The 26,974-nt window shown below is 47.0% G+C and overlaps 1 protein-coding gene across 1 annotated transcript in view; it reads right to left on the bottom strand.

The window, feature by feature from the left end:
• CACNA1B (calcium voltage-gated channel subunit alpha1 B) overlaps nt 1-26,974 on the bottom strand; it is a 180,012-nt gene that overhangs the window by 57,876 nt on the left and 95,162 nt on the right. Inside the window, exons 16-25 of the mRNA XM_087707623.1 lie at nt 22,522-22,634; nt 19,586-19,698; nt 17,162-17,293; nt 16,916-16,988; nt 14,647-14,764; nt 11,155-11,222; nt 9,955-10,061; nt 6,723-6,785; nt 1,645-2,478; nt 1-68 (exon numbers count right to left, since the gene is read on the bottom strand). The exon at nt 1-68 is cut by the window's left edge and continues 150 nt beyond it. Of these exons, the coding sequence (XP_087563749.1) occupies nt 1-68; nt 1,645-2,478; nt 6,723-6,785; nt 9,955-10,061; nt 11,155-11,222; nt 14,647-14,764; nt 16,916-16,988; nt 17,162-17,293; nt 19,586-19,698; nt 22,522-22,634 (1,689 nt within the window). The remainder of the gene's footprint in view (nt 69-1,644; nt 2,479-6,722; nt 6,786-9,954; nt 10,062-11,154; nt 11,223-14,646; nt 14,765-16,915; nt 16,989-17,161; nt 17,294-19,585; nt 19,699-22,521; nt 22,635-26,974) is intronic.

The following is a 26,974-nucleotide window of genomic DNA, read 5'->3' as shown; positions in this document are numbered from 1 at the left end:
TGCTGGGCAAGGTGTGCAAAGGGACCACAGTCACACTGATGCTTGCCTCGGTGTCACACTGTCCTTCTCTGCAGAGCAAGAACAAAGTTAAGGAATGATCCCGTTTCTTCCATCCCAATGTTTTGGCTCACTGGCTTTCGACGGCATCTTTATGTTCTGAGCCAGGCTTCCTTAGAAAGCAAGAAGCTAAGTTTTCGTCCCAAGAAAACCTCTTTTATTTACATGGCTGTGAATTCCTTTCATTCACAGTCAGCAAGAGTTTTGCTGGGAAGTGCGGTGAGGTTTATGGCTGGTGAGGCACTGACACAGGGGTTTCAATTTTTTTTAGACTTGTGGACTTCAACTCCCAGAATTCCACAGCCAGGCATGCTCAGTTCCGATTTAAAGCGACAGCATTTGTTTTTCTCCTGTGCGAAAAAGTTTTCCTTCATTCTTTTTCTTCTCAGACTAGATGAGGCACGTGGTTCTCCCGCCTCCTCCTGTAGAGGGCACTTTTTTAGAGGCTTTTTTAAACAGTTAAGCACTAAGCAGAGTCATCCACTGTGACTCTGGCAGCAACTAGCTCAGCCTTTTTCCTTTTACATTTTTTTTTCCTTTTCATGATGACAGTGGTGAGGCTCTGCCTCCCCTGCCTCCTCTGACTGCACGTCCCTGCTGGGACCAAGACACTTCTTCTTGCTTTTTTAAAAAATATATTTTTATTCTTTTTAAACAAAACAACACATACAAAACAAAGCAAGAGAAGAAAAAAGAACAACTTTCCTCCATTTCATCAAGCATGTCGTTTGGTTACAAGTTTCTGTGCATCGATTTTTAAATTTAGGATTAACATCACTGGTTTACACGAAACGTAACTGAATGTTTCACTGTCATTGAGCATTATGTGTTCAGATTACCATTAATATTCTTTCATTTGTAACAATCCTTATTTCCTTGAGTTCATAATTATCTATCAAATAAACAATGCGTCCTTAAAGTATTATAGTATCACCTATCTCTAAGGAGGAAAAGCGAAGATTGAAACAAAGAATTCCCATTGGTTTATAATATACATTCATATTTTCAATTGACCATAATGTCACCAATCATCCAGAATTCCAAGAATAGTTTCCCATTATTAATTATTAATCCATATAGTGGTTAAGTATTTCAATTCATAGCAATAGCAATAGCAGTTAGACTTATATACCGCTTCGTAGGGCTTTCAGCCCTCTCTAAGCGGTTTACAGAGTCAGCATATCGGCCCCACAGTCTGGGTCCTCATTTCACCCACCTCGGAAGGATGGAAGGCTGAGTCAACCTTGAGCCGGTGAGATTAGAACCGCTGAACTGCAGATAACAGTCAGCTGAAGTGGCCTGCAGTACTGCACCCTAACCACTGCGCCACCTCAGCTCTTCTTAATCATGTATATATCAATTGTTCCTTATATCATCATTGATCCGTTTAATATACAAAGAGCTTTCTAATATAAAATGGTCACTACATACAATTATACCAAAGTATTTAAATCATCCCACTCTTACACATTAAAATCATTATTGTCCTTTATATATCATATAAGTAGTACTCTATATCGTAACAGAAAAAATAAAAAAAGAAGGAAGCCTGGGTGAGGACAACCAGTCCCTATCTAGCCAACTCACCTTGGCTGAACGTTCTTGAGATCTTTTTTCCCCAACTCCCCTTCTTTCTCTCCGTTCTCCTTGTCCACCGACTCATAGGTAGAGAGAGCCTTGTGCCGTATCTTGTGCCGTCTGTGGGGCTCTTCGGCCCCCTCCCCTTTGGAGCCAGGGTCCCCTTCTCGGTTGCCCGGCCTTGACCCTCCTCGGTGACGGGAACGTCGTTCCGTCTTGGTCCCGTTGACCGTTCCGTTGCCTTCTTTGACTTGTCGCTCAACCGGATGCCGATGGCCGCGGTGGCGGCGATGTTCCCTCTCAGCGCCTTCTTCGACGGACCCCCGGCGGTGGTGATGCCTGCCGCCCTCCTGGCTTCTGTTGCGTTCGCTCTTCCCTTCTTTCCCACCCGCTTCGCCCACCTCTTTGCTACGACTCCGGTGCGGCCGGTGGCGTTCCTCCTTGTTGTTACCGCCAGCCAGTTCCCCGTTCTCTTCCTTGACGGCATTGCTTTTTTCTGTGTCTCCTGTTTTCTCCTTCTCACGATGGCGGTGGTGTTTCCTCAGAACCTCGTTGTTCTCAGGCGACGGGGCCTTCACCTGGTCCGAAGCCTCCTGACCCTCCGTGGGGCTCACGTCGTTGCCGTTGCCTCCGCGGCCTTCGCTCCTCGGCTCGACCACCAGAGGTCGGTCCATGTGAGTCTTCATATCTGGGCGGATGTGGAGGTTGGTGGCGTAGCGGACCCTGTCCTCCGGGTCCATCTCATTGTACAAGGCTTCACTACTGGTGCGGAAGTTGTACACGCGGAGCTGGCTGGTCCTCTGTTCCCACACGGATTTGGATTTGATGGAATTCTGCTGTTTGCTACAGAAGAGAGAGGCAGAGAGGAACGTGGGAAGGGGAAGAGAAGAGTGGAAAGGGGAGGGAAGGGATTAGAGTTGGGAGACGGTACCTTTGCATTTGACAAAGCCAACGACGTGACTTTCATCTGGGACTTCTGGTCTCTCTCAAAGCTGAGAGAAAATGTGACCTGTGGAGATTCTCAGTCCTCCAGGCCATGGTTGTGTCAAAGGTGCTTTTTTTTCTCCAAACGACAACTGGACTTTGTTTTCGAGTGGTACAGTGGCCTAGAGGTGGTGCTCTCGCCTCACAATAGGGAGGCTGTGAGTTCGATCCTGGGTAGAGGCTGATATTTCTCTCTCTCTGGGCACAATGAGAATATATCTGCTGAACAAAACTTCACCCTGGCAACAGGGAAGGGCATCTGGCCACGAAACACTCTGCTAGCTCCATTCAGTTGCCCAGAGTCTACCCCGCAGGGGATTATGGAGTCATTAAAAGATGATGAACTGGACTTTGTTTTTCCTTAAAGACGTTTCGCTCCTCATCCGAGAAGCTTCCTCGGTTCTTCCAATTAAAGAGGCTTCTTGGATGAGAAGCGAAACGTCTTCAAGTAAAAAACAAAGTCCGGTTGCCTTTATGAAAAAAGCACCTCTGGGACATTGGCCATAAAAACGACAAGATACACCGAAAGAGATGAATCTAATAGGAAAGGAAAAGCCCTAACTTTCGTCAAGCGGATCTGTACTGTAAAAGGAGAATATATGTCACTTAAGGATGACATGAGGGTCCTTGGTGCTCTCTGAGCTTGGTTGTTTCCTCGTAGTTGTTTCTTGACCCAACTACGTAACATCATCAGTGCTGACAAGGATCAAAAGCCCCCTCAGATCTGTACAGAATATCCCACTTTTGAGGATTAAAACATGCCTAGCATCCAGGATTTAATGTAACTTCATGGTCCAATTTCCCAGCTGCAGGAAGGTAAAGTTTCCCCTCGCACATATGTGCCGTGTTGTTCCCGACTCTAGGGGGCGGTTCTCATCTACGTTTCAAAGCCGAAGAGCCAGCGCTGTCCGAAGACGTCTCTGTGGTCATTTGGCTGGCATGACAAAATGTCAAAGACACACAAAACACTGTTCCCTTCCCACCAAAGGCGGTCCCTATATCTTCTACTTGCATTTTTACGTGCTTTCGAAGTGCTAGGTTGGCAGAAGCTGGGACAAGACACAGGAGCTCACTCCGTTATGCGGAGCTAGGGATTCGAACTGCCGGACTGCCGACCTTTCTGATCGATAAGCTCAGCGTCTTAGCCACCGAGCCACCACATCCATTTTCCCAGTTGCAGAAAACCTTCCTCTAACGCCTCTCTTCTTCGATGGAGATATATTTTTGGGTTATCCCTGGGAATAAATCTCCCAGCAATTGCAGCATCTACTCTCTCTACACTCTTCAATCATCAGAAAAATATATAAAGTGGGAACAAGCTTTAGAAGTGAAAATAAATTCTACTCCTAATGGAGATTTGAAGAAAAGTAACATTATTTTCTCCCAGGATAGCATATCGGCTTACCTGCTTTCTATCTCATGCTCAATGGCATTGTACTTTCTGTCCCATAAGAACAGCTGGAAACTGTGTTTCCCAAAACAGTTATTTCAGCTACAGCTGGACCATGAAAAGATTTCCCCAACCCTCCACTGCTTTCTGTCTGCTGAAAGACTGAATAAAAGAGATATTTTCTAGTCACTTTTCAAGGGCAGGACTCTTCACGCAATATAACCCCCATTCCCGAAAAGGTCCTTGGAAAAGTTATTTTGTGCTTAAAAATTTAAAAAGGAAGACATCAAGGAATGGCAATAAAATTTGACTTTAGCAATAGCAATAGCACTTAGCACTTAGACTTATATACCGCTTTAGAGTGCTTTTACAGCCCTCACTAAGTGGTTTACAGAGTCAGCCTCTTGCTCCCAAACAATCAGGGTCCTCATTTTACAGACCATGGAAGGATGAGTCAACCTTGAGCCTGGTGGGATTCGAACTGCCAAATACCGGCAGTCAGCAGAAGTAGCCTGCAATACTGCATTCTAACCACTGCGCCACCACAGCTCCTAATGCAACATCCAATTAGCTACGACAATAGCAATATACTTATATACCGCTTCATAGTGCTTTTACAGCCCTCTCTAAATGGTTTTACAGAGTCAGCCTCTTGCCCCCAACAATATGAATCCTCTTTTTACCCGACTTGGCAGGATGGAAGGCTGAGTCAAACTTGACCCTGGTGGGATTTGAACTGCTGAACTGCAGCTAGCAGTCAGCTGAAGTAGCCTGCAGTGCTGCACTCTAACCACTGCGCTATCGAGGCTCTTACCAGAAAGATAGATATTAAAAAAAACTAAGCAAGTCTTACTCTAAGGAATCTGTGGCATAGCATGATGAATTTCTAATCACCATTATGAAATAAACCCCTTTATGGTAAAAGAAAAAAAATGGGTATGTTAAACTTGATAAAACCTGACTCTTAGCAACGCAGAGGTAATTAAATTAATGAAATGATGGGAAGTCTGAACGCCAGGCTCCTCTCATCAATTTTTCAATGAGTTAACTAAATTTTATTCTGAGTAATGGGGACGTAACAATGATTTCTCTTGCACTAGGAAATAAACGCAAGGGAATTTTCCTGAGACTGGCATCCAGGAGGAGAGAAGGGGTATTTTCTCTGTAAAAGAATGACAGAATAACAGAGTGGGAAGGGACCTTGGAGGTCTTCTAGTCCAACTCCCTGCTCAGGCAGGAAATCCAACACCACCCTATACCATTTCAATGGTCCAATCTCTTCTTAAAAGCCTCCAATGTTGGAGCACCCACAGATTCTGGAGGCAAGCTGTTCCACTGATAAATATCAGGAAATTTCTCTTTATTTCTAGGTTGCTTCTCTCCTTGATTAGCTTCCACCCGTTGCTTCTTGTCCTGCCCTCAGGTGCTTTGGAGGATAGCTTGACTCCCTCTTCTTGGGGGCAACCCCTGAGATATTGGGACACTGCTATCATGCCTTCCCCATTCCTTCGTTTCATTAAACTGGATCTACCCAATTCCCGCAGCAGATCTTCATCATCCTTTTCTTCTTGAAACCTGCAAGATTCATGCACTCAGATGTGCTAGCTTACCCTGGACCTAGAATCCCAGAAGGAAAACCATTGGTCACTCCATCACCGATAGGAGGGTGGGACTCAAACGCGTTGAACTGAGTGGGAAAACCCCTCGGCAGCATCCTCATAAAGGTAAAGGTTCCCCTCGCACGTATGTGCTAGTCGTTCCCGACTCTAGGGGGTGGTGCTCATCTCCGTTTCAAAGCGGGCCACAAAAGAACGGATCCTTTCTTATCATCGCGGGTTGGCGGAGGGGGAAACACGAGGTGGGAAAATAGCTATTCCTTGGGGCGGGGGGGTGATGGCAAAGCGTAGAACCAACCTTTTCATCACTAATCACGAAGAGCCATAAAGGAAGGAGGCGAAAGGGAAGAGGCGGGGGCACAGGGAACATGCAAGGGCATGGATGTGGAGCCGGGGTGGGGGAGGGGAGGAGAAGAACATGAGAAGTACAAAGTCACACGTGGGGAAGCGCTTGGAAGCAGCTCACAAAATGTTTGCAGGGACATGTTGCCCGATTGATGCTCCATTATGAATTTCCAACAATGAGAGAGATGACTTAAAGCTGGGGAGGGAAACAGGGGAGGGAAAAGTTCTCTTTGGAATTTTTTTTTTTCATTTATAGATACCATATTTTTCAGAGTATAAGACGCACCTCTCTCCCCCCGCCAAAAAAAAGAGTGTGGAAATGTTGATGAGTCTTATGCACCAAATACAGCCATTTCTGGCCTCCAGAAGCCTAGCCCACACATTCCCATTTTTTCCAAAAAAAACAGGCAGTTTTTTTTCCAAAAATGGGGGTATTTTTGCTTTCCCCAGCCCCCAGAAGGACTCTGCAGAAGTCTGCAGAGTCCTTCTGGGGGCTGGGGGAAAGCAAAAATACCCCCGTTTTTGCAAAAAATGGCCAGTTTTACACAAAAATGAGGGCATTTTTGCCTCGCCCACCCACCCTGCTGAAGCCTGCAGAGTGCTGCTGGGGGTCAGGGAGGACAAAAACTTTTTTCCCCTTACTTACCTCTTCAAAATCTTGCTGCGTCTTATACACCAGTGCGTCTTATAGTCCGAAAAAATATGGTAGATAAGCTACATTGACTGAATATTGTATATGGAGGGCAACTCACGGTGAATTTACGCTGGAGAGCGACGAGCTGCGAGAAACAGACCCTCGACTTTGCTTTACAAAACTGCACATGCGAGAAACAGAAGAATATAACAGTGAGAGGGGGGAAAAAACCAAAACCATGGGAAAAACCTCTAAAGAGGAAAAAAAAAGGAAGGGAAGGAGGGAGAGAGAGAGAGATATCGAAGGAGCATTTAACCGACTCCTGGAACCGAGAAGGTGCAGGCTGGGAACGTGCATTTTGGAAGGAGAATCGTGTCGGCGAACTTCAGGATAAGAATTTGGGATGAACTGAGGGATCATCTGTTAAACCAAAGAGGGAAGGAGGAATAAAGCATAATTTAAACAAAAGAAAATTGAAACTGAAAAACAAGGGTTGAATCTGATGTTTTCTACAGCCTCTTTTTCCTCGCCAACATTGTATCCTGCAAACGTCACTCCTCGTGATTGACATTTCGATTCGGAGAACTGTGGGGTCTTTGGTGTCCTCAGCTGGGTGGTTCCCTGGCAGATGTTTCGTGACCCAACTAGGTGACACCATCAGTGCTAGAAGGGGGTCTGTGGAGAGGAGGAGGAGGAGGACTGTGGGGTCCTTGGTGCTCTCTAACTGGGGTGTTTTCTTGCAGATGTTTCATGACCCAACTACGTGACATTATCAGTGCTAGAAGGGGTTGGGATTTGCGGAGAGGAGGAGGAGAAAGTGAGATGGATGAGTTGGTTGGTTGGTTGGTTGAGAAGGAAGGATGGAAGGAAGGAAGGAAGGAAGGAGATGTGGAGAAGAAGGAAGGGAGGGTGGGTGAAAGGAAGGAAAGAGTGGAGGGGAAGGAAAGAAAGGGAAGGAAAGGAAAGAGGGAGAAGGAGTGAAGGAAGGAAGGAGATGTGGATAAGAAGGAAGGGAGGGTGGGTGGGAGGAAGGAAAGAGTGGAGGGGAAGGAAAGGAAAAGAAAGGGAAGGGAAGGAAAGGAAAGAGGGAGAAGGGAAGGAGTGAAGGAAAGAAGGAGATGTGGAGAAGAAGGGAGGGAGGGTGGGTGGAAGGAAAGAGTGGAGGGGAAGGAAGGAAGGGAAAAAGGAAAGAAGGGAAAAAGGAAGAAAAGGGAAGGGGGAGAAAGAGGGAGCAGGAGTGAAGGAGGGAGGGAGGAAGGGAGGGAGGGAAGGAAGGAAGGAAGGAAGGAAGGTCCAGCCCCAGTTACGACCTTGCTGTCTTCTTTTAACTAACTAAAGTTTTTGGATCATCTTCAAAAGCCACCTCAACGCAATGCATTGCTCTCACCCCACTAGAGATGCGCCACCACCTCCACCCAACAGGATTGGGTTGTTTATCCCTGTGGATGAACATGGGGCTGCCAAAGGCGAAGGCGTTTCTTGATGTACAAGAGGCAAGCATTTGGCAAAGAGTAAGATGGACACACAGAGAGATCAAACCCACTTCTGAAACATGGACACAAAGCCGCATGGGAAATTAAAACGAGGGGACATACAGCAAAGGAAAAAGAATCCATGTTAAAGCAGGACATCCCCACAACATGATCAAGGGTCAGGTGAGGAGTTACCATGACTTCCTCCTGAGCAGCAATCAGAATAACAGAGTTGGAAGGGACCTTGGAGGTCTTCTAATCCAATCCCCTGCTCAAGCAGGAGACCCTACACCATTTCATTCAAATGTCTGTCCAGTCTCTTGAAAACCTCCAGGGTTGGAGCAACCACAACTTCTGGGGGCAACTGATTAATTGATCTGGGATTATAGGTAAAGGTTCCCCTCGCACATATGTGCTAGTCGTTCCCGACTCTAGGGGCCGCTGCTCATCTCCGTTTCAAAGCCGAAGAGCCAGCGCTGTCCAAAGACATCTCCGTGGTCATGTGGCCGGCATGACTCAACGCCGAAGGCGCACAGTACGCTGTTACCTTCCCACCAAAGGTGGTTCCTATTTTTCTATTTGCATTTTTATGTGCTTTTGAACTGCTAGGTTGGCAGAAGCTGGGACAAGTAACGGGCGCTCACTCCGTTACGTGGCACTGGGGATTTGAACCACTGAACAGCCTACCTTTCCGACTGACAAGCTCAGCGTCTTAGCCACAGAGCCACCACTTCCCCACAGAATTGGGAGGGACCTTTTGCGACCTTCTGATCAGCAAAGTCGAAAGGGAAAAGCAGATCCTCTTCTCCACCAATTCACTTAACAACGGCAGCAAGGAAGGTTGTCAAATGGGGCAAAATCCCCTTAACCAATATCTCACTTAGCAACACAGATTTGGGGCTCAACTGCAGTCGTAAACCTAGAATTACCTGTAACTGATTCACAGTGTTTACCTCTGTGTGGGATGCTCAAATCTGAAATGTTTCTCTCTCTCTCTCTCTCTCTCTCACTCACACACACACACACACACCTAACACATCTGGTTCTCCTCAGGCCTAAGGTAGGACAGGAACTCACACTCCTGTTTCTAGCCTGGTGTCTTAAGTACTAGATCAAACTTACTCTCATTTCTTCTTAAGAATTTCCGCGAAAGCTTGTGAGATCTTCACAAAATCTATTTTCAGTTCATTTGGGAGTCTCTACTCACGGCCCGGGGCGGCCCTATCTTATCTGGTGGCCCTCAGAAGCTTATGATGACAACACAAAGAGACACACAGACAGAGCGGGGGGGGGGAAATGGGAAGCCACGGAGGTAGAAGAACAATCTTAAGAACTTTCCTATTAGGCATGAATAGGAAAGGTTTAGACAAAAAGAGTTGGGCAAAAGTTGGAGATGATGGAATGGGGATTGAAAGCAGCCGCTCCCGAAATTTTGGGCATCAGGGGTTGAGTGGAGAAAGGCTTTTTCCATGGACCAATAGCAATAGCACTTAGACTTATATACCGCTTCATAGTGCTTTTACAGCCCCCTCTAAGCGGTTTACAGAGTCAGCCTCTTGCTCCCAACAATCCTCATTTTGACCCACCTGGGAAGGATGGGAGGCTGAGTCAACTCTGAGCCTGGTGAGATTTGAACTGCCAAATTGCAGGCAGCCGGCCGTCAGCAGAAGTCGCCTGCAGTACCGCACTCTAACCACTGCGCCACCGTGGCTCAAGGGTGTCAAGGTTTTGGGTAATGGATGGGGCTTCCTGGTTTGCCTGGCCCAGTTTGGGGCATGCTGTGGTCCAGTGCCAGCCCGTGGACTGGGGGTTTGGGGACCCCCAATTGGGAGGAAAAGGGTTACTCTATCTAAGGTAGGTAAATCCATGAACTCTTACGCTGTGATGGAAATGTTGGCGGCTGACAGGGGGCTAACGTCTGCAACCTCCTTCGCCTTCTGCAAGGCAAGTTTTTGGTTGGTAGCTTCTTCCATTTCTTCTTCGTCCTGCAAAGGAGAACAAGGGTGCAGAGAGAGACAAACTTGATTCGTGTCTGTAGAAATTCTCAATCATTCCGGTCAGGATTGGCCTGAAGGGGCTTTTCCAAAAGAGAACTGGAGTTGTTTTTTCCTTGAAGAGGTTTCACTTCTCATCCAAGAAGCCTCTTCAGTTCTGGCAGAATTGAAGAAGCTTCTTGGATGAGAAGTGAAATGTGTCCATTTCTCTGTCTTCTCTCTCTTCCTCTCTCTGTCTGTCTGTCTCTCTCCTTCTGTCTCTCCCTCCCTCCCTCTCTCTCTGTGTCTCTCTGTTCTCTTTCTGTCTTTTCTCTGTGTGTCTCCTTCTGACTCTCCCTCCCTCTCCCTCTCTGTGTCTCTCTGTTCTCTCTCTGTCTTTTCTCTCTCTGTCTCTCTCTCTGTGTCTCTCTCTGTGTGTCTTCTCTCTGTGTGTCTCTGTCTCTCTCTCTGTGTGTCTCCTTCTGACTCCCTCCCTCCCCCTCTTCCTCTCTCTCTGTGTTCCCTTTCTGTCTTTTCTCTCTGTCTCTCTCTCTGTGTGTCTCTGTCTGTCTCTCTCTCTGTGTGTCTCCTTCTGACTCTCCCTCCCTCTCCTTTTCTCTCTCTCTGTCTGTTCTCTGTCTTTTCTCTCTGTGTCTCTCTCTGTGTGCCTTCTCTCTGTCTCTCTCTGTCTCCTTCTGACTCTCCCTCCCTCTTCCTCTCTGTCTCTCTGTTTCTCTCTCCGTCTTTTCTGTGCATCTCTCTCTGACTTCTCTCTCTGTGTCTCTCTCTCCTTCTGTCTCTACCTCCCTCTCCCCCCTCTCTGTCTCTCTGTTCTCTTTCTGTCTTTTCTCTGTGTCTCTCTCTGTGTGCCTTCTCTCTCTGTGTCTCTGTCTCCTTCTGCCTCTGTCTCCCTCTCTGTCTCTCTGTTTCTCTCTCTGGCTTTTCTGTGCATATGTCTCTCTCTCTCTTTGTCTTCTCTCTTTGTGTCTCTGTGTCTCTGTGTCTCTGTGTCTCTGTCTCTGTCTCCTGTCTTTCCCTCCCTCTCCCCCCTCTCTCCTTCTGTGTGTGTCTCTCCCTCCCCCTCCCTCCCCGCTCTCTCACTCACCTTGGTCAACTCTTGTGCGTTGGCCAGGTTGTCTACAGCAATGGCCAAGAAGACATTCAGGAGGGTATCTGATTCAGCTGCTAAGGATCTCAAGAAGAACGCAACCCGCTAAATCAAAGATAAGAGCTGCCATTTCTTCCCAAACCAACCAGAAAGGAGCAAAATATAAGATACCTGCATTTGGCTGAATTAGAAAAAAAACCAATAGAAAGAAAGGAGGCGAGAAGATAACATTGGAACAGATGGCATCATGCACTTTTCATTCTCCTCTAAACCGTTTGCCCGGGCTGTCTCATTCCGGGCAAATGGAAACGTCTAGTTAAGAACTTGTCACTATTGCTCTTCTGAATATTTTCGCCTGTGGCTACACGCTCGGTGTGTATCTTACTGGCATTCCACTTTTTCTTGACACTGCTTCGTTATGTTAAGCTTTCCCACTGACATTCGATGCTGAACCCAGCCGCACGAAAGGTTCGTTGGGCTGCCAACTCCGAATTTTATTCTCCCGAGACTCTTTTAACTTCTTTGCTGTTTTGGTGGAACAGATAATGATGAGAAACACCCAGAAAAGGTTTTGGGGACAAGTGATGGGGGGAAAAGTCTTCTGCGAGCCTTGTTAATTGGCAATAGCAAGTGAAATCTAAAGCAAAATTCAGCACGAAGTGATAACAGCATGAAGATGGTTGAAAAATAGGTGTAGATTAAATTCTGATTAAAAGAAGGAAGAATAACACCAACTACAACCAGCTTCCGCTGTAGAAGGGGGGTATTTTTAGAAGGTGAAGTCTCAGGTGAGAAGAGTTTATTTTATTAAGTGCGTTGCAAGTCTCATTAAAAAGGTCAAGGTTCCCCTCGCACATATGTGCTAGTCATTCCCGACTCTAGGAGGCGGTGTTCATCTCCGTCTCAAAGCCGAAGAGCCAGCGCTGTCCAAAGACATCTCCGTGGTCATGTGGCCGGCATGACTCAACGCCAAAGGCACACGGAAAGCTGTTCCCTTCCCACCAAAGGTGGTTCCTATTTTTCTACTTGCATTTTTGATGTGCTTTCGAACTGCTAGGTTGGCAGAAGCTGAGACAAGGAACTCCCTCTGTTACGCAGCGCTAGGGATTTGAACCACCGAACTGCTGATTTTTCTGGTCGACAAGCTCAGTGTCTTTAGCCACTCATTACTTTAGCATTATAAAGCAAAGCCTGTAGGAGAAGAGCAGCCAGAGCTGAGGGCAGAGTTAAGTGCACCATCAGTTTAGAATCATTATGTTGCCACAAGTCCAACCAGTTTTGAATTCTGCTCTTATTTGACGTCAATTTAATATTTAGTATTAGTAATACTAATATATTAATAATCTAGAGTTGAGTGGATTCTTCTGAGCTACAGACTAACGTGTGGTCCTGATCTTTTGCGCCTGATAAAGCCACAGGTTTGCAAAATTCCCTCTTGGGGTTGGGTGGGGGAGGTTGATGACTCAGAATCCTCCTGATGGCCTGCCAGTTCTGACCAAAGTCACCCAGTTGACTTTCATGCTTAAGGCGAGACTAGAACTCACAGCCTCCTGGTGGTTGGCCCAAAGTCACCCAGTCAATTTTCATGGCTAAGGCGGGACCAAAACTCACAGTCTCCTGCTGATTGGCCCAAAGTCACCCAGTCAATTTTCATGGCTAAGGCGGGACCAGAACTCACAGTCTCCTGGTGATTGGCCCAAAGTCACCCAGTCAATTTTCATGGCTAAGGCAGAACTAGAACTCACAGTCTCCTGGTGATTGGCCCAAAGTCACCCAGTCAATTTTCATGGCTAAGGCAGAACTAGAACTCACAGTCTCCTGCTGATTGGCCCAAAGTCACCCAGTCAATTTTCATGGCTAAGGCAGAACTAGAACTCACAGTCTCCTGGTGATTGGCCCAAAGTCACCCAGTCAATTTTCATGGCTAAGGCGGGACCAGAACTCACAGTCTCTTGGTGATTGACCCAAAGTCACCCAGTCAATTTTCATGGCTAAGGCGGGACCAGAACTCACAGTCTCTTGGTGATTGGCCCAAAGTCACCCAGTCAATTTTCATGGCTAAGGCGGGACCAGAACTCACAGTCTCCTGCTGATTGGCCCAAAGTCACCCAGTCAGCTTTCATGGCTAAGGCAGGGCTAGAACTCACTGTCTCCTGCTTTCTAGCCAGGTGCCTTCAACCACTAGGCCAAACTGGCTCACTGTCAGTTAATGAATTACGAATGAAGCGGTGTTTCCATCCGAAGGATTCAAAGCTATAATATCCACGGCCATGTGGAATAAACCCAGGAACATAAGCACATCAGAAGACTGATGCGCTGGATGATGACAAAACGGCTTTCTTAATTTCATTCATTTCATATCGTTATCCGCTCCAGAGGATGCTGAGCGGTTTTATAGAACCCATTAAAACAAAAATTACACTGTTAAGAATCCAGAAAAATGGGCAGCTTGGACTAAGATAACTAGAATAATAATCAGGGGGAGGGGGGGGGACACAATACAACAAGAGTATCCAGTGAATCACAGCCCCATTAACCCCAAATCTGGGAAATATTCCAGTTCTTGTCCACCCTCTTAATCGAGAAAGGAATATATATTTTGTCAGGATTGAGTCAGGGGAAGGAGGGAGGGAGGGAGGGAGGGAGGGAGGGGGACACAAAATATGCCTCCCATCGTCCATGATTTTAAGGTTGCAGGCTTCACATTTGCACAGAGGCTCAATTCTTAAATCCACCCAAAGGGATCGTTTTAAACCTCTCCAGGGCGGCGTCAAACCGTTCCCGTTCTCTCCCTCCCCATTTCAAAGACAGCACGGGTAGTCCTCAAATTACGACCGATCAGCAAGGGAGGCGTTCGTTCAGGGAGGTTTGCCCCATTTTACGACCTTCTGTGCCGCCATTGCTAAGTGGAGCGCTGCAGTGGTTACAACGAGTCACCCAATCGTTAAGTGAATCCGGCTTCCCCCCCCGGACTCGGCTGGTTGGAGGGTCGCAAAAGGGGTACGACGTGGCCTCGGGGATTCTGCCACCGTCATAAGTACGAGTCAGCTGGCCAAGCGTCTGAATTTTGGGGACGTGGCAACGGTCGTAAAGTGTGAAAAATGGCTTTTTTCAGTGCCGTGGTAACTTTGGTCACTAAGTGAACTGTTACAAGTCGAGGACTACCTGTCACATTTTCTAAATATTCCATAAAATCGAGATCGCATTCATTCACGGAGGAAGGGGATGCAGGGCTGGGCTTGGGATGAAAACTCCCATTGATTTCAGGAGCTAAAGAGCCTAATTTGAAAAAAAAGAAAAAAGAAAAAGTAAAAGAAAGAATCTCGTTTCAGAATCAATCAATAACTTTAGCTAATGGCTTCCCGGTAAACTTTTCATCTGCTTGCCCATTAAGGGAGCCGTTGCACATCCGAAATGTGCACATTCTGGCCAAGCAGCCACATCAAACGACCATTAGCCAGCCAGATTCCAGCAGGAAAAAAAGGATACAGTTCCCAAAGAGGGTGAGGACGATGAAGTAGACCGAGGAGAACATTCCAGAATGGACGCCCCCTTGGGATTCGATGCCCTGATACATCACGGCGTTCCAGTCCTCCCCAGTCAGAATCTGAACAGTCATTGACGCAGGGAAGAAAAAAAAGGGTTTGTGAGAGAAAAGAACGCATGTGGTTGTGGCCCGTCAGCGGCCAGTGAAGGTGGCAGCAGATTCAGACAGTGAGGAGGGTTGGGGAGGAAGATGGGCCAGGCCTGGAGTCTGGGGAAGGCTCTGGTGAGGGCTCTGTGTCAGAGGCAGAGAGGGGGCCAGGGCTGTCTGGCAGTTATCAGCTGCCTTCAGAGTCAGACATCAGTGAGGCAGAAGAACAGCTGGAGCCTGTTCCCAGTGTGCGCATGCACAGAGTGGCCAGATGAAGGGAACAGCTAAAGTTTGAGTTTGAGTTTGAGTTTATTGGGATTTATAGGCCGCCCTTTTCCCTGAGGGGACTCAGGGCGGCTTACAACCACAGGAGAACAGGAGTCGACTTGGGAGAAAGGTCACAGGTGGACGATGAATGGCCCCTCCCAGAGGAAATAAAAGAGGAGCAAAAGGGGAGTGGAGTTTGCAGGAGACAATCAGTTTGCTTAATTTGTTCCTGACTCTCCGAGACTCCTGGCCAAGTTCTGCAGATATCGGCCTGGCAGCTCTCCAAGCCAGTTAAGGTCTGTGACCCTAAATCCTCCCTCAAAAGACTTCGAAATTTCTACTTTCTTCTCCTTGTTTAGCTCAAGGCTGCGAGTAGTTCTCTCCATTCTGGTTAAGATTCATGGCTCCAATTAGCGTGCTATGCAGAAAGAGTTGGTAGCTGATATTTTTCAACATGAGCCCCCTGGCCTTCCTCAAACTATTATTCTCATTAATTTAATGAGCAAAAATGCTCATCCAAGCATTTTTTTCCCCTTCAAGCAAAAATGGAAAACAGGTTACGGCTCCTTGCTAAGAATGTGCCACAGCAGAGAGGATGTGGGGTGGGTGAGGGGGAATGTTTTTTGTGGCACTGAAAATCAGAACGTTAAAGGCTGGGATATGATGCCGGAGGAAATCTATGAGCTTCCTAAGGAAGCCACTTCAAACTTATGAGAGACATAAGTTCTGGATCATATCTGACCTTCTTCCTTGCGGCCAGCTAGGATTGCCTAACCATGAAATTGTCCACATATTTCCCCAAATGGAGATGGAGGAGGAAAAGGAGGAGGAGGAGGAGGAGGAGGAGGACAACGACGACGAAGAAAGGAGAAGAGGAGGAGGAGGAAGAAGAAGGGAGGAGGAGGAAGAGGAGGGGGGAGGAGGAGGAAGAGCAGAAAGGAGAAGAGAAAGAAGAGGAGGAGGAGCAGGAAGAGAAAGAGGTGAGGAGGAGGAAGAAGAAGAAGGGGAGGGGGAGGAGGAGGAAGAAGAAGAAGAAGAAGCGGAGGAGGAGGGAGGGAGGAAGGAAGGAAGGAAGGAAGGAGGAAGAAGGAGGAGGAACCATTATTATTTTAACACAGAAAATTAGTCTAAAGGCCACCTATTGCCAAGAATCTATTGCCTTGCATTAAGGAGAAAGGCACTTCAAGTAGCTACGTTTATTGATTATTGAACATATCAAAAACACAACACCAGTTAACAAATCAAACGAGGAGCAGGAGGAGGAAGAGAAGAAGAAGAAGAAGAAGAAGAAGAAGAAGAAGAAGAAGAAGAAGAAGAAGAAGAAGAAGAAGAAGAAGAGGAGGAGGAGGAGGAGGAGGAGGAGGAGCAGGAGCAGGAGCAGGAGCAGGAGGAGGAGGAGAGGAGGAGAGGAAGAAGAAGAAGAAGAAGAAGAAGAAGAAGAAGAAGAAGAAGGAGGAGGAGGAGGAGGAGGAGGAGGAGGAGGAGGAGGAGGAGGAGGAGGAGGAGGAGGAGGAGGAGAGAAGAAGAAGGAGAATTTACCAACAGCCCAGGAGGGAGGGAGGGAGGGAGGGAGGGAGGGAGGGAGGGAGGAAGGAAGGAAGGAAGGAAGGAAGGAAGTCCTCAAACAAAGCCAACCAGAATTTCGATATGGAATTTCTCTGAGCAGAAACCACCCAAGGCAATGGCAAAGGAGGAGGAGGAGGAGGAGGAGGGGAGGAGGAAGGAGGGGATGAAAGAGGAGGAGGAAGAGGAATAAAAATGAGGAGGAAGGAGAAGGGGAAGGGGGAGGAGAAGGTGAAAGAGAAGGAAGAAGAAGATGAAGGAGAAGGAGAAGGAGAAAGAGAAGAAGATGCTTACCTGAAACACAGTGAGAATGGCAGTGGGAAAGGTATCAAAGTTGGTGGTTGGTGTTTCATCATTGAAGTGAAACCTAGGAAGAGCTGAGTATTAATATACAGGCCGCCAAGGAACACAGAAGGACTTTGAGGGCCCACCCCATCTGCCAGAAAACAGAAAGAAAATGGAAACATTCCATCGTTGGTGAAATATCGGTTTCCTGCTGCCGGATTTCTCCGACAGAGAAGACTGTTGAAGCCAACTTACTGCCCTCCAAAAAGCTGCATTCCCAGCAAGGCAAACACGACAATGAAGAGGAAGAGGAGGAACAGCAGGCTAATGATGGACTTCATCGAGTTCAGCAAGGAGACCACCAAGTTCCTCAAAGAATTCCAGTACCTAGGATGTCAAAATAAACCGAATTAGGAATTCTGGGAATCACCGCCCATACGACTGAAGACCACCTGGGATGGACAAGGATCATATCAGGTATTTTTCCAGCTGAGCCTGGTAGTAAAGCTTCATCAGTCGCCTACCTGTGGTCAGGTACCATGGGGTGGGATTGAAAAATGTTACCAACCAGTTCTCTGCCTGGTGGGCGTGGCCAACTTGGCCTCCTGCACCACGGTGGGGGGGATTTTCGCCCTCCCCAGGCTGGAGTCTAGGGAAGGCTCTGAGGAGGGCTCTGTGTCGGAGGCAGAGAGGGGGCCAGAGCCCTATGCCAGTTATCAGCTGCCTTCAGAGTCAGACCTCAGTGAGGCAGAAGAACAACTGGAGCCTGTTCCTGATTTGCACATGCGCAGAGTTGCCAGACGAAGGGAACAGCTAAGGAACCAAGGTCAACTTGGGAGTAAGGCCACAGGTGGGCGGTGAATGGCCCCTCCCAGGGGAAATAAAAAAGGAGCGAAAGGGGAGGGGAGTTTGCAGGAGACCATTAGTTCATGCCTGCATTCTTGCCAAGTATTGCGGCGTCTGAAAGATATCGGCCTGGCCACTCTCCAAGCCCGATAAAGGTCAGTAATGGTGAACTCTATCTTGAAAGACTGCAGGAGAGGAAAGACTTTGCTGGAGAGGAATTCGCTGTCAATTCAATAAAAGGGGTTTATCAGGACGAGGACTCGGCTTCGTGCTGCTGGGGAAGCCTAGGTCAGAACACCATGTTGCATTATTCAGGTAAATAAGTCTCCAAGTGGTTTCAGTGATTCCCAGAGAGAGCGCTAATGACCAGAGGACTGCAAGGAATAGGTCAGAACACTGGCTTAATTTTCTCCTGAACCCAAAATAGAGAAGGTCCGAGGTCTCTCCATTCCTGCCTGTTGGGTACCACACGCACTCCAAGAACAGAACGGGGTTGCCTAGCAACCAAGATGCTCCGGCTTCATCCTGTCCACCACCCCGCAACTCCTTTAGCAACTGATCCCTTCCTGTCAAGTCATCCCCGAAGGCCTTCCTGTTTGATTTAATACACTTCCTCCTCTTTCCTGCCTTAACATTGGTTGTGTTGTATCTTTGCTACCACCGGTGACTTAAAGAGAGAAAACACTGCATATATTTGTGGAGAGGAGGAGGAGGAGGCAGTCTTACACAGAAAAAAACAACAACAATAACATGCCTCTCTCTTGGAATGATTGCACACAGACGCATACACACACACACACACTAAACAGATGAATCTGTTTAGAAAACGCACACCAGATGAGTACAAATTGTGTGCCTTGGGGGCGGGGGGGAAAGCTGGCTGCAGAAAGACGGGGCCGTTCTTACTTCAAAAATAATTGCATAATGAAGAGGAAAGACGACAATGCAAAGTCATGGCTGTGTTTGTGTGGCTGATGTCTGCAGGGAAGAAACATCCCTTAGTCTTGTTTGCACTCTGGGAAGCAGGCAACTATAACGCAACTGGTTAGAGCAACAGGGAAGAAGGGAAGAGCCAGAGAGAGAGAGGCTAGGATAGAAATCGTGGTTAAAGGAGTTGGACAAGGACGTGGGCGTCAAATTCAAGTCACTGACTTGAATGATGAGATCTGGAATGAGGAGACCACCAACAGTAACTTTCCTGGCTGTTGATTGTGGAGGAAAAATGAGAACATTGCATGCTTGGATTGAGCTCCTGGAGGAAAAGCGGACTTAAAATTCTACCCAATAATTCATTAAAAACATAAACCATACTCTTCCCCGTCACAAGCCATGAAGCAGTCCTTTGGAGGTGAAGGTGACAGCAGCACTATGAGGTGGAGGGCACACACAGTTTTCTAGCCCAGAGGTCCCCAACATTTCGGACCTCAGGGACCGCTAAATTCATAATTTTAAATCCCGCGGACCACTAATAGGATCTGCCTAAGGACCGGCTGGGCGGGCGTGGCTAGGTGGTCATGTGACTGGGTGGGCATAGCCAACTCGATGTCACTCACGTCGAGGGGGTGTCTCGCTGGCCTCTACTCACCCCTCCCCTCCTAGCCACTCCTCGCCCATCCGGGCTTTTTAGGGCCCCAATTGGAAGCAGTTGCTGGAGCTAAGCAGCCACCTGGAGAAAGAGTTGGCAGAACAGCTCAGTTCAAATGGGATCCGAGCGAGAAGGAGTCTCAGCAGAAGCACCTCACTGAGGACTAGGAGCATGGGCTTTCCAAGCAGAGGGAAGACCTGGGGTGGGGGGCAAGGCCAGATAACGGCGCCAATTCATCCGAAACTTACTTGGTGACTTTGAAAATCCTCAACAGTCGGAGAGCTCTGAGGACACTGATGCCAAAAGAGGTGCCAGGTTTCACCACCGCCCAGATGACTTCAAAGATGCTTCCCACAATCACCTGCATGAAAGCAAAGGATGATGGGTGCTAAGTATTTCGGTTCTGAGAACAAGATAGGGTGTTGTTTAAATGAGTTGTCTCCCGTTCCTTTGCTGGCCTCACGCTCTTCAGATTCCACATGGCTCCACTTTTTTTAAGACAATGGCATATCTTTGCTATTCTGTTCTCTTGGGGGGAGGGATTTATTTCCCAGTTCTGCCCAGATGGTCAGAAAAGAAATAGGACGAGATATAATAATACGATGATGATGATGATGATGATGATGATGAAGAAGAAGAAGACAAAGAAGAAGGGGAGAGGAAGAGGAGGAGGAGGAAGAAGAAAGAAGAGGAGAAAGAAAGAGAAGTGGTGGAGGAGGAGGAGGTGGGGAGGAGGAGGAGGAAGAAGAAGGGAGGAGGAGGAGGAAGAGGAGAAAGAAAGGAGGAGGAGGAAGAAGAAGGGAGGAGGAGGAAGAGGTTGGGGAGGAGGAGGAAGAGGAGGAAGAGGACGGAGAAAGGAGAAGAGGAGGAAGAGGAAGAAGAAGGGAGGAGGAGGAAGAGCAGAAAGGAGAAGAGAAAGAAGAGGAGGAGGAGCAGGAAGAGAAAGAGGAAGAGGTGAGGAGGAGGAAAAAGAAGAAGAAGGGGAGGGGGAGGAGGAGGAGGAAGAAGAAGAAGAAGAAGGAAGAAGAAGAAGAAGAAGAAGAAGAAGAAGAAGAAGAAGAAGAAGAAGAAGAAGAAGAAGAAGAAGAAGAAGAAGAAGAAGAGGGAGGAAGGGGAAGAAGAGGAGGAGGAAGGGCTTTTTTTGCAAAACTACAAGGGCTGTGCATTATGTTTGAATTGCAACTATAGAAGTGAACTCAGGAATTATCTTAACTTGAATCTATTGTTTTTTTAAACTAGGATCACAGAGCAGCTATGAGACGTAGGCCTGTAACACAAGAAAAAAAACCAATATATATTTGAATAAAATGGAAGGAGGGGGATACTTATGCCCCCGTGCTCTTCTGACACAGTCCTAAAAATAGCACCCTCTTCTATCGCTCAGTACCCGGAATGAGAAGAATTTCCGGAAACTGCTTTGTAAGCTGTCATTTGCAACCTCCTGTAAAATAGAGAAGGGGGCTTACCAGTTTGCAGAAATACGGTAAAAATGGGAAACGAGGGCACCGTTGCCTTAACGTAGGGGAGGGAAATATTGATCCTGATGGGAAAGAGTTCACTTGCTGGAATGTCTGTAACCCCATCCTAGTCTGTGTAATCAATCTTGCAGAAGCAGTTCGGACAAGAACCACTCGAAGCAGAGGCCAAGACCCTGGTATTCGTCATGCTCCAGCTTTGAACTCTACATCTTGCAGAAGAGAGAGGTGCAACCAGTTTCTCCTAGATTCCCTCTACGGGCATGGATGTAGACCAGGGGTGGGATTCAGCCGGTTCGCACAGGTTCAGGCGAACTGGTTATTGCAAAGGCCGGCTGGCCGCGCCCAATCCATCCCGCTCCTTCCAGGTGTCTTCACGTGGCCTATTCACCATGCCAATGAAGTGCAGAGCCTGTGTGGAGGCTCTGGGAGGGCAAAAAATGGGCTGCTCAGAAGTCCGGAAATGAGGCCTGTTGGGGAGGACGTTTTTGCCCTCCTGGAGGTTTGAGGAAAGCCTCCGGAGCCTGGGGAGGGCAAAAAACGGGCCTACCGGAAGTCCGAAAACAGGCCTGTTTCCGGCCTCCAGAGGGCCTCCAGAGCCTGGGGGATCCATTTTCGCCTTCTAGGAGGCTCGGGAAAAGCCTTTGGAGCCTGGGAAGAACAAAAATGCACCCCTGCCATGGTACAGGAGGCCAAGTAGGCCACGTCCTCCATGGCCACGCCCACCCAGCAAACTGTTTCAGCTCCCATTGGCTGACCTTGTTACTAAGCCCTATTCCAGTTCATGAATATATCTATACTGACAGGATTCTCCCCCTTTTGAAAATGTGTTGCTTCTCATCCAAGAAGCTTCTTCGCTTCACAAAGTCCTGAGGAAGCTAAATGTTTTCAAAGGGACAACCCCCCCCCACAAAAAAATAAAGTCCATTTGCCCTTTGGAGGAAGCGCTGGTATGGGAGAGGCTCACCCAACATCTTCTGCAAATGTGAAGAAGTTTAATTTAATATGAGGGACTCCTATACGGGGTGGCCACCTTTCCTATTTTAAAACAGATCCATCTCCATGGAAACAGCAGTGGAAGGCAGATTCCCATTTTATCTGAGCGTCAGAGGAGCAAGAGAACTTGGAAACGGCTCCTCAATCTTGGGGCAGCATGTTCAGCTGACACGGGGTTGTCAAATACAAGGCCCGTGGGCCGGATGCGGCCCATGATGTGGTCAGATCTGGCCCATGGGGGCCGTCCTGGAAAATGTAAGGGGCCGGCCTGAGTGGATTCGGCCCGGTCTACCAAGTGCGAAGAGGAAACATGCCAGCAGTTTCCTAGATCTGTGCCATTTAGTTCCAGATTTATACCAGTTAGATCTTTGCCAGTTAGATCCAGACCATCTAGAACTAAATTTATGCTACCTAGATCTAGATCTGTGCCACTTAGATCCAGATTTATACCATCTCAATCTATATCATCTAGACGTCGACCATCAAGATCTAGACCAGATGTAAATTTATGCCACCTACATAGATCTAGATATGTTCCATTTAAATCTAGATTTATATCATCTAGATCTTGGTCCAGACTATCTGCACCGACCGTCAAGATCCAGATCTAGACCCCACATCCAGACACAGTCCTTCCTGCCTGTTGACCTATCGGGACACCATGCATCAAACCATGATCGTGGAAGAGAGGCCTTGCGTCCTCCTCTCCTTACCCCAAAGTCAAAGCAATTGAACGAGGAATGGAAGTAGTTCCTTGGCCCCAGGCCGTACATCTTCAAAGTCATCTCGGTGAGGAACAAGCCCAGGAAGACAAATTCAGCAAAATCTAGAAGGAAGCAGCAGAAAATGAGCAACAGGTGAGACCCAACTGGCGGGGAGGGAATGATTAATTGGACATGCTAATATATTTCGCAGAGAACAAGAGTCTCCTCCGATGCTACTTACTTTCATATATGGTGGACTTGTAAAAAGGTTAAAGCATTTTGGATAAAAACATGGTGGATTATGCAAAATGTTCTTTAAAAAAGGATAAAGTTTACCCCTCAGTTATTTTTGTTAGGTATAATTACTGATTGTACAGTTGTAGAGATTAACCTGATTTTGCATTTAATAACCGCAGCTAGACTGTTGGTGGCGCAACACTGGAAGAAGGAAGATTTGCCTGCTATTCAAGAATGGACATTGAAAGTAACAAACCTAGCAGAGACGGCTAAAATATCTGCATATCTCAAGGACCATTCAAACGAGAGATATAAACTGGAGTGGAGAAGATGGATTGACTATACTCAAAATAAATACGGGACTAAGAAATTTCAGATAGCTTATGACTAAAGAAACTAGGAATGATATAAGTTGTTTAGAGCTAGCCTAGCAAGGAGGAGTTAAAGCTCAAGTGAAAGATGTTATTAACTTTTTTTTAAAGTTTATCTTAGAATGTTTTTGTTAAAGATTTATACCCCATATTGGTTCTGGGAAGCCGGGGGGGGGGGTGAGGTTGTGGGGGGAGGGTTGGGGGGGGGAAGTAAATATTTGTAAAAGTTTGTTTTTCAAAATTTTCATTTAAAAAAATTAAAAGATAAAAAAGAAAAATAATAAATAAATAAATAAATAAATAAATAAATAAATAAATAAATAAATGGATAGATAGATAGATAGATAGATAGATAGATAGATGATAGATAGATAGATAGATAGATAGATAGATAGATAGATAGATAGATAGATAGATAGATAGATAGATAGATAGATAAATAAATAGAGTCTCCGGATCACCAGAAGCAATGTTCTGGAGAAAACCCAACGCCCCCAAACAATTCTTTTTTCTTATTCTGCATTTATCTTCTTCATTCAACTGCTTCAGTGGTGGAGTGACGTCTGACTTCGAAGACAGCTGATAACTGGCATACGGCTCTGCCCCCCTCTCTGCCTCCGACACAGAGCCCTCCTCAGAGCCTTCCCCAGACTCCAGGACTGGCCCATCTTCCTCCCCAACCTCCTCACTGTCCGAATCTGCTGCCAGCTCTGCTGGACACCAGCGGGCCACAACACATTGTCTTGCTTTGCTAGAACTTAAATATCTCATATTTCTATTGCTCCTTTCCCCCCCCCACTCTTCCTTTTAAAAAAATGCTTTTCCCACCATGATTCACACTTCTCACCATATGAGTTAAAATCCCACTGCAGTTGGGACCTCTCCAACAGTGGAAGAGAAGAGTTCACAATTATCCATCCATCCATCTTCCCATCCAAGGTCTCCCGTTTTCCACCACCCTTCCAGCTGATGAATCACCGTCACACTTTCTACTGACCTAACCTTGTCTGTTTAATCAGAAAGCAAATGCAATTCCATAACATTCGACCATCCCTGGATTTAATAGAATTCTTTGTAGAAGAGAAGAGAATTCTTTATGGGCTAAGGGTGATGGGACCCACAAGGAATTTGTCTACATACAAATAACAAAACGACAGGTTGTGGATCGTAAATCATAGTTACGAATCGTTAATCAAAAAAGAGTGGCGCGGTGGCCTAGAGGTGGACCTCCCGCCTCACAATCAGGAGGCTGTGAGTTCGATCCTGGGTAGAGGCAGATGTTTCTCTCTCTCTCTCTGGGCACAATGAGAATATATCTGCTGAACAAAACTCCTCATTGGCAACAGGCCATTAAAAACACTGCTAGCTCCATTCAATTGCCCAGACTCCACCCTGCAAGGATTATGGGGTCGTAGAAAGAAAGAAAGAAAGAAAGAAAGAAAGAAAGAAAGAAAGAAAGAAGGAAGGAAGGAAGGAAGGAAGGAAGGAAGGAAGGAAGGAAGGAAGGAAGGAAGGAAGGAAGGAAAGAAAGATAGATAGATAGATAGATAGATAGATAGATAGATAGATAGATAGATAGATAGATAGATAGATGACCATAAATTCAGGCCTAACACAAAGCTGTGGGAATTAGGTGTTCAGCAGAGTGATGGCACCAGAGGGGAGGGAATGGACTATCTTTGCATCTAGTAGTTTTGGCATGCAATGCCCTATAGCGGAACCTTGAGGGGAGAAGTTAAAACAGTTTATGGCCAGGATTGGTCGCCACAATGTAGAAAAGATGTGGAGACTCTAGAAAGAGGGCAGAGAAGAGCAACAAAGAGGATTAGGAGACTGGAGGCTAAAACATATGAAGATCGGTTGCAGGAAATGGGTACGTTTAGCTTAATGAAAAGAAGGACCAGGGGAGACATGACAGCAGTCTTCCAATATTGGGGGAGCTGCCCCAAAGAAGAGGGAGTCAAACTATTCTCCAAAGCACCAGAGGGTAGAACAAGAAGCAATGGATGGAAACTAATCCAGGAGAGAAGCAACTTAGAACTGAGGAGAAATTTCCTGACAGTGAGAACAATCAACCAGCGGAACAACTTGCCTCCAGAAGTTGTGAATGCCCCAACACTGGAAGTTTTTAAGAAGAGGTTGGAGAACCCTTTGTCTGAAGTGACGTAGGGTTTCCTGCCTAGACAGGGGGTTGGACTAGAAGACCTCCAAGGTCCCTCCCAACTCTGTTATCCTATTCGATTCCTCTTCAGAACTGTAATCAGCAAGTCCTTGGGCAGCCTGAGTTTCCTTCTTAGACAGAAGCCTTCCTGTTTGCCAAATGGGGATGGAAGAAGGGGAAGGGAAGAGCAGGCTGCAAATAATTCAATTCCATTTTTAAAAGAGGTCCGGAGCTGTTTTTCTACCCGATACCTCCAAAGAAAGATCATTAGCGGTTTCTCTCTCTTCGTCTCATCACTAATAGATTAACGCCATGTCTGTTGCACCTCTCGAAGTCTGAGTAACATGGCTTTACTATTCACTCTGCCCGATTCTTGGCTGCTCCAGGCGTTGCTGGAAACCATCACGCGTGCAAAAGGAGGGTTAATATTTGCCTCTTCGTCTCCCCCCCCTCCCAAATTCCTCCCTCTTCCAGAATCCGCACCTGAAATATTCAGCAGCCATAAGGAAGAGAGCTGGCTTTGAAGGTTCCCCCTGTTCTGCATACTGATATCCATAGAGAGGTAGCTTTGCAGGCGGATACTGTCTGATCAAGGAACTAATTACCTTGCATCAGGGATGTGCAGTCAGGGGAGGCAGAGCCTCACCACTGTCATCATGAAAATAAAAATAAAAATGTAAAAGGAAAAAGGCGAGAGATGAGGTCAGGCTGAGCTAGTTGCTTCCAGAGTCACAGTGGATGACTCTGCTTAGTGCTTAACAGTTTAAAAAAGTCTCTAAAAAAGCGCCCTCTACAGGAGAAGGCAGGAGAACGACGTGCCTCGTCTACTGGTGCAACTTGTATGTGTGTGTTTGAGAGAGGGGAGAGGGAGGGAGGGAGGAAGGAGGGGAAGGGAGAAAAAAAAGAAAAAGAAAGAAGGAAACTTATGTAGCAAAGGAGAAAAACAAAAGCTGTCGCTTTAAATCAGAATTGAGCATGCCTGGCTGTGGAATTCTGGGAGCTGAAGTCCACAAGTCTAAAAAAATTGCTGCCTCACCAGCCATAAACGCCACCACACGTCACTGCCTTGCATTCCCCAGAATGCAGGACCAAGAAAAGACTTGAAGTGTGCTGCAATGTGGATCCTTACAGGACCTTACGGAGTTGGAAGGGACCTTGTAGGTCATCTAGTCCAACCCCTCTCCCAAGCAGGAGACACCATATTAATTTGGACTTGAAAGCCTCCCGTGATGGAGCATCCGCAACTTTTGAAGGCAAGTTGTTCCATTAATAGATTCTTGTCGTTGTCAGAAAATATTTTGCCAGGAGGCTGAAGCAGACCCCCAGTCGGGATTTCTGCCTCCCTCTGACTTGCACAAAAAGACCCCAAAGGGGGAGACTCTCCGCAGCAGCAGCAAACATTCATTGCACGTATCCATCCCGGGGGCATAATTTGAGGACCCCTGATTTAGGGCAATATCAAAAATGCAAATATTTTTTTCTGCGAAACACCAAAGTTTTCTCGTGGACCACCTGCTGGTGACCGCTGCACCAGAATCCTGATAGGATAATAAAGCTAGTTTATTGAGCAAATTCATTTCCACTGCATTGAGAAAATGTGAAAGGGATGGAAATAAATAAATAAAGGAGAGCTTTAACTGATTAGCAAAGTTGGAAGGGACCTTGTAGGTCATCTAGTCCAACCTCCCACCCA

The sequence above is a fragment of the Thamnophis sirtalis genome, unplaced genomic scaffold (genome assembly GCF_051295495.1).
Source record: "Thamnophis sirtalis isolate CommonGarterSnake01/CBP01778 unplaced genomic scaffold, rThaSir2_p1.2 scaffold_2, whole genome shotgun sequence".
NCBI classification, from domain to species: domain Eukaryota; kingdom Metazoa; phylum Chordata; class Lepidosauria; order Squamata; family Natricidae; genus Thamnophis; species Thamnophis sirtalis.
Note: the sequence above shows the minus strand (reverse complement) of the source record. Positions and strands in the feature narration are given on the sequence as shown.